General features: G+C 31.3%; 2 protein-coding genes and 1 non-coding gene across 4 annotated transcripts; 1 reads left to right on the plus strand and 2 right to left on the minus strand.

Annotated features, from left to right (window-relative positions):
• Positions 1-381: 381 nt before the first annotated feature.
• On the minus strand, positions 382-4,529 carry LOC101264545 (glycerophosphodiester phosphodiesterase GDPD3-like). Of its 2 annotated transcripts, none has more exons than XM_004228385.5 (8): positions 4,305-4,529; positions 3,741-3,934; positions 2,293-2,352; positions 2,127-2,207; positions 1,836-2,036; positions 1,490-1,585; positions 939-1,135; positions 382-823 (listed from the first exon to the last, which is right to left on the minus strand). In XM_004228385.5, exons 1-8 carry the CDS (start codon positions 4,417-4,419, stop codon positions 586-588), a joined length of 1,182 nt encoding a protein of 393 aa, XP_004228433.1. In that variant the 5' UTR covers positions 4,420-4,529; the 3' UTR covers positions 382-585. The 2 variants fall into 2 exon arrangements, with proteins under 2 accessions (XP_004228433.1, XP_010325619.1); XM_010327317.4 differs by lacking the exon at positions 4,305-4,529 and adding an exon at positions 4,101-4,236.
• Positions 4,530-6,397: 1,868 nt separating this feature from the next.
• On the minus strand, positions 6,398-6,469 carry TRNAQ-UUG (transfer RNA glutamine (anticodon UUG)). The gene has a single exon. It is a non-coding gene; the product is annotated as a tRNA-Gln (tRNA).
• A 2,529-nt stretch (positions 6,470-8,998) lies between these two features.
• LOC101243736 (exocyst complex component EXO70C1) lies at positions 8,999-11,154 on the plus strand. The gene has a single exon (XM_004228808.5). The coding sequence runs from the start codon at positions 9,056-9,058 to the stop codon at positions 11,048-11,050; it is 1,995 nt and encodes a 664-aa protein (XP_004228856.1). The 5' UTR covers positions 8,999-9,055; the 3' UTR covers positions 11,051-11,154.
• The last annotated feature ends 2,548 nt before the right edge of the window (positions 11,155-13,702 follow it).

A 13,702-nucleotide genomic window follows, 5' to 3' on the forward strand; every position in this document is an offset into this window, starting at 1 on the left:
ATCAAGTTTAGTTGTTTTGCTTATTCTTTCGAAATATATATTTAGTACTTAATGAAATTACTTTTTCTTTATTCGATCTATATAACATATTAATTTTTTGAAAAAATATTTTAATAAAAATTTTAATAAGTCAATCCTGGTTACATATCAACCTATTCTTTAATGAAATTGAAATATATTGAGCTAATAAATTGACAGATCAATAACCTGTCAAACTTACATGAATTTAACAGATTAACTTGAGTTTGATTTTACCACCCGTAGCCCCATCTATGACTGAAAAAAATGATGACCTTTATTTATACCTAACACCTTTTCTTAGGACGTTATTCATTTGAATTGTGAAATATCCATCTATTTTGCACTCTTTGTAAATACATATTTATGTAAATGTAGATTGCTTATATCTAAAAACTTATACAGACCTCATTAATCCCCTCTATACATTTGATTGTTAACTACTTTCCATGATACATGTCCCTATACAAAATTTTATTACACAAACCTTATACATGAAAACATACAATATACCAATATACATACCAAAACAAGACCATCTAATCGTACATTTGCGATTATACAGATTCACAAATGTATCAACTCTGGCACGAGCCTTCGAAAATATGAGATCTCATCCTCCGAGCAGAGAGTTATTCGTTGCTCCGATAACAACCTCTTTTCCAACAATAACAAGTGTTCTTTTCTGTCATGATGAACTTGGTTCGAAAACTGGGCAACAACTGAAGTAATCTCTTCAACGAAATCTACTATCACTCCATCAACACCCATCATGTATAGCAAGTAAACCACTTCTTTCTCGTTGCTGAAAGGGCGTATAACGTATTTCTTTTAGTACAGTAAGCACGATAGACGAAAAACTAAACTAGTATATACATACACTATACATTGTATACAACTTTTCCTCGATTAAAACTTACTTTAGTTGGCCATAAGTCATAAGGGAAAGATTGGATTCTTTGATATTTGCTATCATTTTTGGATTTCTTAAAATGGCTTTCACCTCCGAGACGATGCCTTGTAGACCGCCTTCTAAGCACAACTTAATCGCCTCTTCTAACGAGTTCCTTCTGATGTCCGGATAAATTTCAGAGCCTCCGTTCGTTAGGAAGAAAACCTGGATCATGATTATATAGATGACACATTTCAAGAAATGCTCAAATGAAGTGTTTATTAGAAAAAGTAAAACTATGTTTACTCGTATGGTGGCGGGCAGTTAAAGCTATCGTTTAGGAGATTGTTCGTTGTAGTTATGGAGTTTCAGTAACACGTTCACGAATCTCATGATCCTAGACGGTCATATATAGAGAGCGGATGCAGCCGTATATAGCACCTTGATTTCATTTGAATTCAATAATTTCGATGCAGAGTTCATATATAGGTCTGAAGTTATAATTCTTAGAAAATCAATATAATACGTTAAATGCTAAAAACCTTAAAGATTGAATCGAACGAGCTCAACTTTACTCACCGGATAGGCAGTTTGCTCCTTCCTGATCAATTGAGCCGCGTCTGGTTGAAAGCTCGAGAACATGATACGCTTACCTTTGGCGTACCTCAACACTACCTGAATCATAGTATGTTACAACAATAATGTTAGTACTAACAACTTTCAGTTTCCGTCACTACAACAAAAACAACTTTTAGTGGCAATAAATAGACATATTAATAAAGAGTGCTAAAGTCTTTTCAGGCATTATTAGTTAAGTGTCATTAGATCTAATGTCACTAAAGGCTTTAGGAACATATACAAAGACTGCTAATTGTCGTTAATTAATTGCTGCTAAAGATCATTTTTGATGCAGTAGTGCGTTTACCTGTAAAGCTGCTTGAATAACGCGAACAAGTTCTTCGTCTTTATAATTTCTCTTGTCATCAAATTTAAACTCAATGTTGAACCCTACAGACTGACTCACATTCTCAAACACATATTGCAATGTACATAACCGATCATCCTCTTCGACCTTCCATTCGAAGATCCTTCCATCTTTCGTTTTCCTGAATAATGGTTTTTCCACCTATTTACAACAACAACAACAACATATCAGTATAAGTTCGTGAATTTGAAACCATTTACATCATCGTATGAAGGGCGAAGAATACGTTACATTTGTTGAGCCATTCTGAGGTCCATATGAAAGGAACTCCTCCAAAGTGAGGTCCGTAACTCTTTTCTCAATCAACTTACCCTGAAAAATCATCGCAAAATCAATATCGAGAGTTAGGACATGATCGTATTCGAGCGTAGTGATAATGTGTTTTATTGTAACGAACCTCTTGTTGTGTAAAAATGAAGATATCGTGGAAAATTATTGGATAGCCATCGCGTGTTACCTACAAAAAGATTTTGATACAAAGTTTCATCTATGGTATTTTTTGCTTGCCATTTATATTTTGCAAGCAAACCTACCAAGAAGCATGGAAGGAGGGGGGGGGGGGGGGGGAATTGAAAAGACAAACAAATAATCAGTGCCTTAATTGAATTCAAATATTCATAGATTAAAAAAAAATATTCAATATGAAAAGAATATTTTTTTTAAAACTCATAGAATTTTAACACTTAAGCAAGTCATGAAGTATGTACAAACATTATCATTATAGGTTTTATTATTTCTCTGTTTCACGAAGAATGATTTTAAGAAAATAAAGAAATTCTTGAATCTTGTAATCCTAAAATAAAGTTACGTCAAATGTATAAAATTAGCCTTTAATCTTGTACATATCACGTGAAAAGCTGAAATTAAAATGTTATAAAAAAAAAAGAGATCATTCTTTTTTAAACAGAATAAAAAAGAAAAGAGGTCATTCTTTTTTAAACGGAGGAAGTATGTTCATATTTATTATAACACTCAATAAAACTAAGAGAAAAAAATGTTGAATATACTCACATTGTGATGGTATATAACCCACTTATTTTATTAAGTGGCTTATTTTGACCAGTTGTGTAACGAAGATTTTCACAAATAGTCACTATAATAAAATTTAATTATCCTTCATAGTTATAATTTTACATATTTACAGGTTGTACCTATAATTTAAGTTGTCTATAATTTGCGAGATTATATAATTCGCGAGTTTATACAATTTCCGGTCTATAATAATGTAATGTAATAGGATTTCTCAAGTGATAATTTTCTCAAGTGACACTAGCTCAACCTATTAGTTCCTAAGATATAATCTTGATTTAAGTTTTATCAAAGCTTCTTCCTCTCTATTCAAACATTTAGGGATCGATTGATTGATAACAAGTTATTCTATAATAAGTTAGTCTGAAGCTAACTATTCTGACATAACTTATTCCATCATATATAGAAACTAACTTACTAAATAAAATATAAAAATTTATTTCTATCACTATTTATTTCTATACTTCGCTCAAACTATACTTCCCTTTTTGGTCAAAAATGAATGATGCTATCATAGTACAAGGCGTCAATAATTTACATATAAAAGTTGATTTGATGATAAATTGACAATAGTCACAAAATTAGACACCACCTGCCACGTATTCACAGTGTCACATGTCATTTCTAGAGGTTGACAGTAAAACAAGGCCACTATTTTTAATTGTCCACACAATATATATATATATATATATTTATATTTAATTAATTACCATAGTCAAAAAAAAATTCTAATATATTTTAAAGTGACTTACAACTTAAAAAAAAATATGACAAATAAAATGATTCGAAAGGAAGTAAATAAGAAGAGCGTCTAACCTGAACATCAAATTCGATAAATTGAAGGTTGAATTTAGTAGCTTCATTGAAGGAACGCAAAGTATTCTCTTTTATTATATTTTCATGACATGAAGAATATTGCAACATATTTGTCCCACTTCCTCTATGTCCCATTACTACAAACTTATTATTGTTATTATTCATCTTCCCAACATCATCATCCTCATCTTCATCTGCGAAGCGCGAATTCAAATTTAATCAGATTCAATATTAAAAAATCATCTGTCATAATTAATCAGATATATCATGTTTTAATCATTCTAACTATAGAGACATTTTATAATTTCTGGATACAAACTCAAATTTCATCGAACCTGAAATACAAGGGTGATTACTTACCATGGGAAAGAGATGTAGAATTATTATTGTAAATTGAAGGTGAAAGCGCAAATTCAAATTTAATCAGATTCTATACTAAAAATCATCTGTCACAAACTAATCAGATATATCATGTTTAGTTATTCTAACTATAGAGACATTTTATAATTTCTCGATACAAACTCAAATTTAATTGAACTTGAGATACAAAGGGTGATTACTTACCATGGGAAAGAGATGTAGAATTATTATTGTAAATTGAAGGAAATGAGACATTTTCAACATGAATTTCATCAATGTGTGGAACAACTTGAGAAATTGGAATTGCCTTGAGAGCCATTTTTTTTTCTTTTTTTTGGTTTTGGTTTTGGTTTTGTTGTTTTTGAGATAATGAGGTGGTTATTGTTGTTAAAATGAATGAAATGGACAAAAATAGGGTTGTTATTTATGGTGAGTATTTAAAGGATTACACAAACCTTTTACTTCAAACTATAATTAATTAAAAGTAAAAGTCAAAAACCGTGTCTTCTATTTATACCCACTAAACGTGTACGTGTTGGAGTTTTTTCCTCTTCAATTTTCTTTCTTTTTTAAGTCGTTGTGTCCATATATTTTAATTTTAATTAGAGATTTTAGATTTAAATTTTGGATATATAGAAAATTTAATTAAAAGCGTATTTTACTTTTCAAATAAGTTTTGTAAGATGTAATATACAATCTAAATATAATGAGAGTTTTAATAGGAATTCTAAATACTAAATATAAAGATAATTATAGCTTGAATTACACGTGTATTAGATAATATGTAAGCTCCTTGAAATTGACTTTGATTTAAAAGTTAATTTGTCATTTAAGACTTTTTTACTTTATCTTCTAAATATAGTTAGAATTTTAATACGAATTTTAAATACTAAATAAAAAAATAATTATAGCTTGAATTACACGTGTATTAGATAATATGTAAGCTCCTTGAAATTGACTTTGATTTAAAGGGTAATTTGTCATTCAAGACTTTTTTACTTTATAATTAAATGTTTGAATTATTTTGTAGTAAACGTTAATGTATTGTGTGTATTTTTTTTTTATGGACAAAAAGGGTACTATATCTCTGCTCTTTCCAATAGGTGGAGTAGGCTTCACAGAAATTCACGGTTATTTTTCCTGTTTATTATATATTTAAAAATTACGTAAAATATATTATAAATCGTAAAATAATTTTAAAAGATAAAATTGGTTGCCTCTTAATATTTCATCTGTGTACATAAAAGGATAATATATATTGTTAAAAATTACAATTATTAATATTATAAATCACAAATTAACAAAATTTGAGTATTTAAAAAACATATAAAACATATTGACTTAAATTTTAAATATATTGCATAAAAAAAATAAAAATAATAACATATATTAAACCTGTGTAGTAAATAACTCTAGAGAATAGAGATTGATCACGACTTTACTAGAAGAGTCAAGAATTGACACATGATGTACAAATATACTCTTTCTCGAATCAGCTGAAACATATATAGATAAGTATTTGGGGAGAGGGTCCATATTTGTCTCTATACTTTTTAGATAGTGCATAATTTTGCCATCGTTAAAATTTTAGTTCATTTATACCGTTGTTATTAGCATATTGTCTCATATTTATCTTTAGTATTATGATATGTAATTCTTCGTGATAGCTCAGTTGATTTGGAAGGTGGCTATTCACACGAGTGATCCGGAATTGATCTCTCCTTAATGTCTTTTGAGTCGAGTTTGTCGCATAGGACTTGCCTAGTGCGGTGTGGTTTGCAGGTCAAGGGCGGACCTAGAGTCTGCCGAGGGGGTTCACCCGAACCTCCTCGGCAAAATAATTCGTTGTATATTTTAGGCAGTCTTAAGAATTTTTAAGATTAGAGATTGATTTAGTGATTGAGGAGTTTAAACCTCAAATCTTAAGCACTACTCTCTCTTTTTTCCAACCCCCTTAATGAAAATCATGGATGCGCCACTGTGGCAGGCTATTACACAGTGGAGGATTTACCCCAATTCGAACAAAGTGCTCACCTGAAGGGCAGAGGTCGTAACGGCTGCAGGTTATCCTAGGGTTCCAAAAAAAAAAAAAATATACACAAATTTCATAGTGTTAAGAGCTAATTACATTATATCTTTATCCTTTTTAAAATTATCAGAATAAATTTGGTCGAACTCGAATAGGCGAATACATTCCAAAAACATTTCGACTCATCACATCCTGATTTCGAATACCTTGTTTAAGGTCCCGATACATCGGGTACGTCCCGATACATATAATGAGAAGAGAAAAAAAAAGGTCCTACCGGAAGTCGAACCCAGGTCGCTGGATTCAAAGTCCAGAGTGCTAACCACTACACCATAGAACCTGTTTGTTTAAGCAGGTCACTCTGGTTTTTATATTATATAAATAGGTTAATTTTAATCCTAGGTTATGCATATATAAAAGTATTATATTCCCTTTAAAAGCATCTAGAATATTTCGTAAAACTTTAAATATTCATAAATATATCAAAATATATGTCACAATTTTCTTAATAATCAAATACTTCAAAAGATTCTCAAGTCCTTCCATAGAGATTAAATTTAGATCATCCTAGAAAATATAGAGAGAAGAATTAAGGGACAAACAAAATTGTACCCGTATTATTTATCAATAAATTAAAATCATGTTTCTTCATATTTATTCGTGATTATAATTTACGTTCTATCACTTTAGTATTGCAAATAAGGGGTATTTGGATTGAAGTCCTGAATTTCCATGTCTATTGTTTTTTTTTAAAAAAAAAAAACTAAAAAAACTTTGAAGGTAAAAGCTCGAATTAAATCGTGTAAATAATCCAAAATAAAGTTTTTAACCTCATTGATTCGTTAAAAAAAGGTACAAACCATGTGAAATAGAAGTAGGGTGTGCAGAAATCAATTTAACCCATAAATTGCACAAAAAAAGTATATCATTGGGTTAACAGTATTTGTAATTTTATTCAGTGGAAATCGGTTTGATTTTTGATTTTATGATTTCAATTAATGATTAAAAAATATTGTTTGGTTAACATTTTTGTAATTTTATTTAGTTGGTCGATTTTTGATTTTATGATTTTGGTTGATGGTTAAATCGATAACCTAATAAGATTATATTAAAGTTACAATTTTACTCCTAATTATACATATTAATGACACTATCTATCTTCTCGACACAAACTAGTATTACCTTCTCTCTTTTAAATTTTATGAAATTTTGATTGTGATAAAGATAGACAGTTAACATTGTTTCTACAATTTATTGCATGAGTTTTGCTACAATTTTATTTTATGAACATGTGTATATATGATTATATGAACTTTTTTAATCGGTTAAATCGAAGTCGAATCTTTAAGAATCAGAGAATCGATAATAAATCTTATTTATTTGGTTATTGATTTAGCATGTTCACGAATCAAAAAAGTTAAACCCCAATAATACAAAAATCAAACTGATTGATCAATGACTACCCCTACGTAGAAGCCCAAAAACTCAAGAACAAAATTTAGTTTCTTGCGAACAATGATTTTTAAATATTCAAAAAATTTCAAGATGATTGCGATCATCAACGACCTAGGCTTCCTGGCAAATCATCTCTTCATGTTCACGAACACGAGTTGGTCAAAGTCTTTAGGACTTTCAAGGTACAACCTTGACGATCACGGATAAATATGTCAAATGAGTGAGTTGAGCTGAATATGAACAAGTAAAATTAGCTAAGTTATAAATAAGCGAGTTATTGACCAACTCAAAAGCTAATTGGGTTGAAATGCATTGAGTTAAAATGAGTGGTTTATTGACCAGCCCAAAAGCTAATTGGGCTAAAATGCATCGAGTTTACATGGGCTAAAATGTCAACTACTTGTAAGTTTTAGTTGGTGTGTTTTATTTTATTTATATAAATTTTGAATAGCTAAAAAATTATTATTTTTCTTTATCATGCCTATGTATTACATACTAAATTAAATAAATATTTTGACAAAATTTCTCACGAGTCAATTCAGACAACATATCAACCCAATTCTTAATGGGGTGAAATGAGTCTAGCTAATATATGATTGGGTCAATAATTCGTACAAATTTAAATGATTCTGAAGGATTCTATCGGTTGAATTTGATTTCGCCACACCTAATCACAGACCTTCACTTGTCAAGATCTCTAGGGATCACGGCTCAGGACCTCGCTATCACGACGCTAGTCAAGTCTCTCATCTCAGTCGCATCCAGTGGCAGAGCCACCTTACAATGAGGGGGTTCTTCCGAACCCCTTTCGACGGAAATTATATAATTTATACATGGTTAAAATTATTTTAAAGATATATGCAGTATATGCCGAACCTCCTTCGACTACTTTGTGTGTCTATTTTTCTAGTTTTTAGATTTCGAACCCCCTTATCGAAAATCCTAATTTCGCCACTGATCGCATCAACTTAAAACTAATCCAACACACGTCCGAACCCCTCGAGTCTCATCTCAAACCATCCAACAAGTTATATACCAAAGTTTATAAATACTCAAAACATGGTGTTTGGTTATTACAACCCCCTCCCTACCTATCCTAATTTCATTTATCATTATTCGAATATGAAACCTCTAGTTAAGAATGAAAGATATGCTTACCATCCGACTACCACGTGGACTAGTAAGTAGTGGGCAACCATTACTAACAAAATCCAATCCAATCATTGCTAACACAAAAAATAAAGTCGTGTGAAGCACAATTATCAAACTAAAACTTGTCAACCGGGTCAATTGTCAACTTGTACCAACCAATTGTTCCCATAAACTCGTTCTATCACAAAAAATTAAACATCATCATTTCATCATTCTCAATCAATTTTTGTTCATTCTTCTCATTTTTTTCATCACTTAAACATTATCATTATTTTCAATCTATTTGACTTAATCTAGAAATTTTCGTTATATCGAAAAAATGGTGAAGAATCACCTAGATAAAAATGGTAGCTTCACAGGCAGCCCGAAACCACCTCATCCAACCACGTCAACTGATCCACATTCGCGAAAAGGCAGCCAGGAAGAATTGGATCACTCCTTGAATCATCATAACGAGGATGTCAAGAAGTTATCGGATGATATTGATCGATTCATCGATGAGCTTTCAACATGTCATGATAAATCAAATCCCCCTAAAGTCCCTGAAATCATTGAGACATTCTCAAAAATCATCGAATCGAAAATCAGCAAGCATAGTACTAGTGAAAATTCGTCCACTAGGTTATGCAAGATGACGGAGGAGGACAATTTTTTCGTTGAAGCAGTGACACGTTTATCCAAATTGACTAATTCCTTGAGTGAATTTCCATTAGGTTCAACGACCACTAGGTCGTTGAACAGAACGAGCATGGTCCTACAACGGGCCATGACGTTAATGGAAGAGGATTTGAGAGCCTTGTTAGAAGATTCTTCTTCAAGTCATGTTAAAGTTCATAAAAACTCCTCTTTCAATTCAAACAGGCTATTAGTAGATGGGGAACTATGTAGTTTAACCCTATCTGAATCGAGTGGAGAGGAGGAATATCCGTCATTTCCTCCTGACGTGGTGACAAGAATGAACAGAATAGCCTCTACCATGATCATGGCGGGGTATGAAACAGAATGTTGTCAAGTGTACTCAACTACGAGGAGAAATGCATGTTTTGAACAAATGAAGAAGCTCGAATTCGAGAAGATCAATATGGAGGACGTTCAAAGAATGCAATGGGATTCTTTAGAAGGAGAGATCACACGGTGGATCAGAGCTGTAAAAAATTGCTCAACAACTCTGTTCCCCGGTGAAAAGAGACTCGGGGACTCTGTTTTCTCCGAGTCTCCAATGAATTCTCAAACCCTATTTAGCAACCTAGCTCGTGCAATTGTCATTCAGCTTCTCGACTTTGCTGAGGCTGTCACCATGACCAAACGCTCCGCGGAGAAACTCTTCAAATACCTAGACATGTATGAAGCTTTGCGTGATCTCATTCCATCCATCAAAAACTCGTGCTCCAATGAATGTGAGAACGAATTGAATTCCGAGATTCAAGCTACAATAGACAGGTTAGGTGAATCAGCTGTAAGTATATTTAGTGATCTCGAAAATTCCATAAAGAACGACGTTGCAAGGACCCCCGTCCCTGGTGGTGCAGTGCACCCCCTAACTCGTTACGTCATGAATTACTTAAAATACGCTTGTGAATACAAAATCACCCTAGAACACATCTTCCAGCAACACGTAAAACTCGAAGAATCCAATGCTAATGTCAATGCCAATTCCTCTGCCAAATTTAAGCCAATATTGGAGGTAGAAGCAGAGAACGATAGCCCACATTGTAACTCCGAGACAACGCCATTTTCAATACAACAAGTGACGATTATGGACCTTCTCGACACAAATCTGGAAGCTAAATCAAACCTTTACAGAGACCCTGCGTTACGCCATATTTTCCTAATGAACAATGGTAGGTACATTTTACAAAAAGTGAAAGGTTCCGCGGAGATTCATCAAGTGATGGGCGATACGTGGTGTAGGAGACGATCAACGATCGTTAGACATTACCACAAGAACTATCAAAGGGAGACATTTGGTAAAGTACTTCAAATACTAACACATGATGGGATGCAAGTACACGGGAAAGTGGCGAAAACAACAGTTAAAGAGAGGTTCAAGAATTTCAACGTGATTTTCGATGAAATACATAGGAGTCAGAGTACTTGGGTTGTTAGTGATGAACAACTTCAATCTGAACTTCGAGTTTCGATATCTGCATTGGTGATTCCAGCTTATAGATCATTTTTTGGGAGATTTAGACAGTATTTGGACAATGCAAAGCAAGCAGAGAAGTATATAAAGTATCAACCAGAGGATATAGAGATATTGATCGACGATTTTTTCGATGGTAATTCTACATCGATGGCTAGAAGGAAGACATAGTTTCTTATAATCATAATGCAAAAAGAGTGATAAGTAGTAAGTAGTAAGTTGAGGATTTTGTATGACATATCATTGATTATTATTGTATTTCATTTCCCCTTTTATATGAACTTTTGATTTTGAAATTTTTGCCCCTTTTTATGATAAATTGTTTTCATATCTCAAACTCACTTAAAACTTAATTGGATTAACTAAAGAAATCTCACATTTTAGTTTACTTATTATTACCATTATCCCCTGTAAGCTTTACAAATTTCTAAAATCCTTCATTTTCACGCATCACATTAATGTATGTCGCACATTAAATTAGTGTATCTCGCGCATTATATTAGTCTATCTCGCGCATCAAATTAATGTATCTCACGCATCAGATTAGTGTATCATGTATAAAATGTACCTTGCGCATCAGATTAATGTATCTCGCGAATCATATTGGTCTATCTTGCGCATCAAATTAATGTATCTCGCGCATCAGATTAGTGTATCATGTATAAAATGTACCTCGCGCATCAGATGAATGTATTTCGCGCATCAGATTAGTGTATCTCATGCATCAGATTAGTGTATATCGCGCATTAGACTAATGTATCGGCGCTTATATTATTGTATTCATTTCGAGGGATTTTTGTAATTGTAAAATTTTAAGGGATATATATTAATTTTGTCTTAAAAGTATGTGGCTTCTGCAATTTGCCCAAACTTAAAAGGTAGAATTTCAATTCTAGTGAAATCTCACTAGTGAATTTTGAGGAGGGTACGATGTAGGCAGACTTCAAGTTTTATGGATCCATACTCATTAAATTAAGAATGTTAGAACAATTACTTATTGTAGGTCAAGTTATTGTAAATGTGGCAGAATAAAGGAAATATTTTTACTACTACATGTTAATGTCAAAGTTTTTGTAGTGACCTTGCAAATGTATATAAAATGTATATATATTGAATAACGAATGTGTATATACTATTGTACCGTGTATCGACATTTTCTATGTATTATAAATGTTGCTGCTAATTTAAAGGTGCTTATTGGAGGAGTATGGAGGTCTTAGCTCAATCGTTTTAGTTTAAAATGTGTGTTTTTTTGTGTGAAGAAGTGAATCTTCTCCTCCTCCTTCTCCCGATCCTTTGGTTTTAATGATTTTTGTATATGAGATTTATATAGATTCAACAACAAAATAATCAAGTGTAATTAGTAGGGTATGGATAGAATCTACATGGATTTTACGACTACTTTAGAGGTAGAGAGGTTGTTTCCGATAAAGATGTATATACATTGTATAATATATAACATTGATATTCAAAAAAATATACATTAGTTATATACATTGAATATACACTTTGGACCTTAATAACCAATGTATACTTTGTGTGTGTTTGTGTATACTCAATATATATTGCATGTACACTGAGTATTCACAAAATATATATTGTTATACAATATTTGTGACAGTGTATCAGCTTATGGTTTTCGTTGTTTACATATATTATTTCAAATTTAGGCTTGTAACATTTAAATATTTTATCGAGCAAGCAACATAAATTTCACTAATTTAGATCTTAATAACTAATTTCACGATAGTTTCAAATATTACTTGTTGTACCACATTTTGTTGGTTGGATACATATATCTTAACTCTATAGATACATGTATCCGAGGAAATGACAAAGCATTATACATATTTAATTAAGGATTGTAACTAAAATGCTTAATTTAAGGAGGAAATTACACCTTTAACAACTTTTGGATATATCTATTCTAATAAGTTCTAAAATATTCAAATAATAAATAAATTTCTTCCATTTATATTTTGTCCAGAATTTCGAGATCTTTTTCTTCACATTTTCATGTTTAGAGAACAATGTATATCTCGCTCTCTAGTTGATTGTTACTTTGTTGAATATTCTGATAAAAGTATATTGTTGTTTTTTAACTAGATAAAAACCTTCATTTGAAAATCTTACATAAATCAAAATTATTAAATATGGATCAAGATACGTGCCTTTAATTAATGAATTTGATGCATGCATCTAGTTTCATTGGATGTATTCGATCTATTATATATGTATATGTGATACATATTTTGTGACTTAGATGTATTAATTATGTACCAATTATATGCATCATTTATAATATATATGTATTTGAAACTTGTTACGTATATGAAGTGTGTATTCAATTATTTGATATTATCAATGAAATTTGAATCGATAAATATGTTTTTTGGCTTTAGTGGGTCTGCATCAATGAATTTGTGATTATTATAATTCCACAAAGGCCAAATCCATCGGTGGCCTCCTAAATTTGACATCAATTTTCATTTAGACATCTCAATTAAGCGATGTTAATTTTAGACACCTCATTTAGGGTTCTGTTGTGTTATTTTGACACTTTTCTGACAATAAACAAAAAAGTAAAGGAGAGTTTAATACACTCGTTGATGACGAGGCAAATAATCAATTAAATAATTACACGTGTTATTTTCAATTAAAAAAAATTATAAAATCTATTTAGTAAATAAATTAAAAATATTATTTTAAGAAAATCTCTTATTTCATTACACTCAAAATCTCTTTTGTATTTTTTTCAATTTTTTTTCTTTTATTATTATTCATATTTATTGATCTTCTTTCTTTTTAGTATCGTTCTTTGGA

This window comes from Solanum lycopersicum, chromosome 1 (assembly GCF_036512215.1).
Source record: "Solanum lycopersicum chromosome 1, SLM_r2.1".
Classification (NCBI taxonomy): Eukaryota; Viridiplantae; Streptophyta; class Magnoliopsida; order Solanales; family Solanaceae; genus Solanum; species Solanum lycopersicum.